The 5,126-nt window shown below is 31.5% G+C and overlaps 4 protein-coding genes across 8 annotated transcripts in view; 2 read left to right on the top strand and 2 right to left on the bottom strand.

The window, feature by feature from the left end:
* The window catches only part of LOC102670704 (tumor necrosis factor alpha-induced protein 8-like protein), an 8,227-nt gene extending 5,942 nt beyond the window's left edge, over positions 1-2,285 (bottom strand). The window contains exons 1-2 of one of the 4 annotated variants that reach the window (XM_006612583.2): positions 1,971-2,225; positions 278-407 (exon numbers count right to left, since the gene is read on the bottom strand). In XM_006612583.2, the coding sequence (XP_006612646.1) occupies positions 278-328 (51 nt within the window). In that variant the 5' untranslated portion in view covers positions 329-407; positions 1,971-2,225. Of the gene's footprint in view, positions 1-277; positions 408-1,970 lie in introns of all 4 variants that reach the window. The other 3 variants (XM_006612585.2, XM_006612589.2, XM_006612587.2) reach the window with 3 other exon arrangements.
* Positions 619-3,834, top strand: LOC116185183. The gene is given in 3 exon segments (XM_031509000.1): positions 619-1,088; positions 2,224-2,443; positions 3,740-3,834. Coding segments are annotated over 3 exon segments (345 nt in total). The 5' UTR covers positions 619-989; the 3' UTR covers positions 3,766-3,834.
* LOC102671842 (geranylgeranyl transferase type-1 subunit beta) lies at positions 2,655-4,272 on the bottom strand. 2 transcript variants are annotated; one of them, XM_006612591.1, is made up of 4 exons: positions 3,615-4,272; positions 3,292-3,504; positions 3,144-3,209; positions 2,655-3,036 (listed from the first exon to the last, which is right to left on the bottom strand). In XM_006612591.1, the coding sequence occupies exons 1-3, from the start codon at positions 4,146-4,148 to the stop codon at positions 3,144-3,146; spliced, it is 813 nt and encodes a 270-aa protein (XP_006612654.1). In that variant the 5' UTR covers positions 4,149-4,272; the 3' UTR covers positions 2,655-3,036. The 2 variants fall into 2 exon arrangements, with proteins under 2 accessions (XP_006612654.1, XP_006612653.1); XM_006612590.2 differs by having other exon boundaries at positions 3,144-3,504.
* Positions 4,273-4,387: 115 nt separating this feature from the next.
* The window catches only part of LOC102672053 (zinc finger RNA-binding protein), an 8,356-nt gene continuing 7,617 nt past the window's right edge, over positions 4,388-5,126 (top strand). The window contains exons 1-2 of the mRNA XM_031509001.1: positions 4,388-4,820; positions 5,097-5,126. Of these exons, the coding sequence (XP_031364861.1) occupies positions 4,771-4,820; positions 5,097-5,126 (80 nt within the window). The 5' untranslated portion in view covers positions 4,388-4,770. The remainder of the gene's footprint in view (positions 4,821-5,096) is intronic.

The following is a 5,126-nucleotide window of genomic DNA, read 5'->3' as shown; positions in this document are numbered from 1 at the left end:
ATATTTATTTTTTCAAAAAATATCATATATTCAAATTCAATATATATATTAAATTAATCAAATTTTATTTTAACTTATTTTTTTTAATATATTTTTTAATATTTTGGAAATAATTGTCAAAACGACTTCAAATCAAGAGCTCCCTTCTTTTTTTCACTTTTCGATTTCCTTAACGTTTTTCTTTTTACTTCAAAAGATGCAGCTGTTACACCGACAGCTGTGCAACTGGCACGAACCTTCTTGTTAAACTGAGCATCTTGTCTGAGAATATACCCACCACCTGCCCTTCGATCGATGTGTTCAGTTTTATGTATGTATAAACGCACATGTCGAATACGAGATGCGCACGTGCTCACACGACAGTTACGAGATGGATTATGCTCTATCCACAAAGGTCACACGTTCATCTCTTAAATACAACTTTTAAAAAATATTCCTGTTTGGTCGTCTATAGTATCGTTTTTGAATATTGATTTCTCATACTATGATTGTACATATAAGATCTCGTATGGAATGTAATAAAAATATAATAAAATATATAAAAATATTTAATCTTTAAATATTTTATTATATAATAAAATAAAAAAAAATAAACAGAAAAAGTAAATTTATATTGGATTCTTCAAAACAATAGAAGGGACATATTTTCGTCACTATTATCTGTTTTAAACATATAGCTTATTCAAAGCCGAAGATCGTAAGCATGATATAATAATAAAATTTTAAATTATATCAACAATGTCTCATAAATATTGTAAGACATCATAAACAATTATTTTATTCTTAACATTTACAATTGTCTTAAAAATTTTACTATATTAAATATATAGTTCGAATTGCTTCAGCGAAATGAAACTATACAATTTATATGTAGCATATAATTCAAGTAAGTTGATTGATTGATGTAACGCGAATCAGCTCGTTAAGTATCACAAATATAGTTGCCGCGATTATTGGTGAACGCATGAGATGAATTCACGGAGTTAAAAATGATCGATAAAAAAGTGAATCATAGTCTGGTAATTAGAAACAGTACAGTATATACAGTATGAAAATGCCCGTTGTACAACAGCTTCATTCATTGTACGGTAACTCATACAAAAAATTACCTATTTATATATAGATTCATATTTCATAAAATCACGAAAATGTGATTTACATTAAATAAAAAAAAATATTGCTTTTATATTTGTGTTCTCTTTTTCTATTTGTTTTTGGATATACGCGACCGCGTGGATGAAAATCATGTATTGTGGAAAATTTCATGCTATACTGATAATCGATTAATTCACAATATCTTGGAATTTCGGCTGTTATATTCTAAATATATATATATATTGAGGAGTTTTTATATTACTTTATTACATTTTTGATATCTATCATTTTTATTGTGTCAACCATACATATAAGGAATTAAGTTACATGCATCCGTTCGGCCATGACTAAGTGACGCAATTAAACGAACTCGTCGCTTTTGCGAAATTCAAGTTTTCACTATGTTACATACTTTCCTTTTTATAAGATTCGATGTTACGTCAAGAATATGTATGCGATGTTATAAAAACTATTACTTTACTTTTTTCATTTCCATGAATTTTATATTAATTATATTTTCAACAATTTCATATGTATATATATATATATATATATTATTGTATTATGAATATTTTTTTGCTTAGTTTACTTCGATAAGATGGATATGATATCATCACAAAGTATATTTTAATGAATTAATGAAATATAAAATTTTGAAAATAAATAATTTATATTAAAAAATATTAAAATGAAATATTTAAAAATAGCATTTAACATTTTACGAATTTTACATTGAACAAGTTCTTTTTGATCATGCGTATCTATCCGACGGTAAATTTATTTGTTTTAAATTTAGATTATTTAGCGATTTCATTCTTGATGAAGAAATAGTTTTGTTCATAATAAATTAATTTAAATTTTGAGCGCGCACTAACCTCGGTTGATGTCTGGGTCGCGACTGCGACCCTAACACTTGACAATGAAGTTTCTCTTTTCCAATGACCGTAGGATAGATATTATTCTACTGTTTTGTTTGTGTTCCACTTCGTTTGCATATACATAAAAATTTCACTGATAGCTTTTAAAATATTTTATCAAATGAAAGATAATTGAACATAATATATAAATACACAAAAAAAAATGAGAAACACCGGCAATAATAAAACACGCTTTTCTCGAACTACACAGTCTCTTCGAATGAACGAACGAACGTCGTCTGTTGTGATCTGCGAACCCACCCCGGTTACCATGGAATCATCATTCCGCGAGGTGGGGCGCATGTGGCAGCTACACTCGGGCAACTTCGTAGTGTCAAGGAGTTTTCTTCGCAGTACGCGTTCATTCGTTGATGGGGTTGTTGTGAACGAGAAAAAGAAGAAATATGACTACAAAACTTCTCAATTTAACGGTAGTAAAATGTTTTTTTTAAATAAATACTACATTCATTAAATGTTAATTATTCTAGTTCTATAAAATGTGAAAATATATAATTTTTGCAAATTTTTATTATGATGACAGGCATTAGATTAGAACTATTTATATATTTTTTTGTTTTTATTAGAATTTTTAAAATTTATATATAATGACAATTTAAGATGTATTTGAATTGCTACTAATTCTTTTTTTATTTTTAATATGACATGTTTTAGATATATATCTACCAAGTGTCTTCATTAAAACAGAATAGTTAATAATATATTTTAAAATCATAATATTTTTATTAATTGACATTTTTAGAATAATGGTTCTAAGCACAGAGAATCTGTGAGAACTTTATAAATAGAATTCATGATAAAATGTAAAAATGTTATTTTTCCTTCCTGCTTTAACTCTGTGCGTTTGATATGAGATTTGGTTGCTGCAAATATTTTATAGATTGTTAAATATATTACCATACCTCTTGAATTTTTAATAAATGTTTATATGCTCGATCAGAAATATTAAGAGCAGCATTCATTATACATAAATCAGTTTCTCCTAAAAGGCTTAAACCACATAAACCTAAAAATTATAAAAATCCATAAAAACCTAAAACCTAAAAATCACCAAATATTCATATTGCATATTATTTTTATTGTAAAATTTTAAATATTCTATTTTTTACATACCTAAGTATGTATGAAGAGGATCTGGCAAACAATCAGCAAACTTTCCAAATCCTCCAACAATACTGTCTTGAGTTTCAAGAAGGAATGCTCTATTCTTATCAGGATCTGATAATTTATTAATATCAAGCATTTGTAGAGTTGCACCCACCCAAAAACTATAGCAAGTATCAGAAGGCTTTCCAGGTCGTCCATGAAAGCCACTATCTTGTCTCATAAGACACCATCTTTTTAGTCTATTTAATTGATCATTTGTCAATACATTATGAAGTTCATTCATGAGGAATAGACTAGCTACAGCACAATATGTAGATCCTCCATGTGATTCAAGACCAGGTCCTTGGCCCATTGCTCCATCATATGACTATAATCATTGTTGAGATATTGTGCTATGATAAAATTAAGTAGACAAAGCCAATTTTTGTTAATACTCTTTATATGTAAAAATATAAAAACAAAAAGATAAAAACTTACAATGCTTTTTAAAATATAATCAATTGCTTTTGTTTTATCAATGCCTGACCAATCATTTAAAATTATAGATATACAACAAGCACAATAAAGAAATCTCATATCACTTTCACATCCTGTTATAATAGCTGTAAATGATCCATCTGGATTTTGACAAGCTCGCATTCCTTCAATAATGGATTTTTTATCAACACGACTTAAATCATCACCAAGAATTAAAAGAGTAACTAATCCAATATATGTCATTGCTAAATGACCACATTGATATTTTGGAGCATCCTTTGGTATTGTTGTAGAAGGTTGAAAACCTGAACGTGGTCCAGCTCCAGTTACTTGAAGCCTATAGATCCAGTTAATTGCTTCTAATTTTGTTTCTTCGCTAAGATCATTTAAGCAATTTAATATATCTAATCCTGATATAGCAAAAAATGCTACTGCAAGTCTAGAACAGTCAAATTCTGCTGAACAATTGGGCATTATTTGTAATAACCTCTGGAAATATTTAGCATGCTTTTTCGTTGCTAATTGCGATGGCATGTTGTATCCTGTTTTTGTATGATTAAATAAAATAATACTTCAAATATATGCCGATATAGTGAAGGAGAATATTGAGTTTAAATTTATTGTGCGAATGGAAAAGAATTCCATTAGAATTATAATAAAACCTACTAGAGAGCGCTTCAATTCTAAACGATAGGTGTAGTTACTACTAGGGGGCGACAAAAATAATTCGTTGAACGCACGCGTCGCCGGCAAACTAGCCCTTTCTTGCGCACGCCGGACGTTCGCCGCAACACGCACCAGCCGCGAAAATTACGCAAACTACATACTACCCCGGAAAACGGAGATAACGAGAAATACGCAGTAAGTTAAGTTTCAATTAACCGTATACATCTGTCCGCTTCGTGAATACTTTCTCGCGGTAGTTTCTCTGGCTAGTACGGTAGCGCGTTGATTTGCGCGGAGGTAGTTTGTCGGAGGACGACGCAGGGTTCTCGTGGAAGCGGCCACTGAGGGCGCGGCATTCTTGCAATTGTTGCGCCCGGCTCCAACAGAATAACCAATAGGAGCCGCGGCAGCGCCGCCATTCTATCGAGTTCGTGGCACGCCCTACAACTTCCTCCATTGTCCTTCTTTCCGGGATTCTCTGCGAGGAAGGATGGCTCAGAACAATTATTTTGGGTTTACTCACGGCGGAACGCAATATGGGTACGAAATCGATTGCATACCATAATTATTAAGTAGTTAGTGTTAAGTTTTTCGAAAAATCGTGACGGTAACTACGTTGGCGGGAGTAATAACTGTTCGTTAAAATCGGTGCACGCGAGAGCCCAGCCGGCTTGGCCGCCATTTCTTGCTGAGAGTAGAGCGTCCATCGAGCGTCTCTCCCGGGCACGGATCCGATAGAGGTCTTTTTCGTTTTGCCCGTTTCCATTTCTCATTTTATTCCTTGTATATAAGAAAACCTATTGTTCTTTTGAACAGAGCGACCAGCGCAGCCGCTTATCAGACTGG

This window comes from Apis dorsata, unplaced genomic scaffold (genome assembly GCF_000469605.1).
Source record: "Apis dorsata unplaced genomic scaffold, Apis dorsata 1.3 scaffold_117, whole genome shotgun sequence".
Lineage (NCBI taxonomy): Eukaryota > Metazoa > Arthropoda > Insecta > Hymenoptera > Apidae > Apis > Apis dorsata.
The sequence above is the reverse complement of the archived record's forward strand: the minus strand, read 5'-3'. Positions and strand labels throughout refer to the sequence as shown.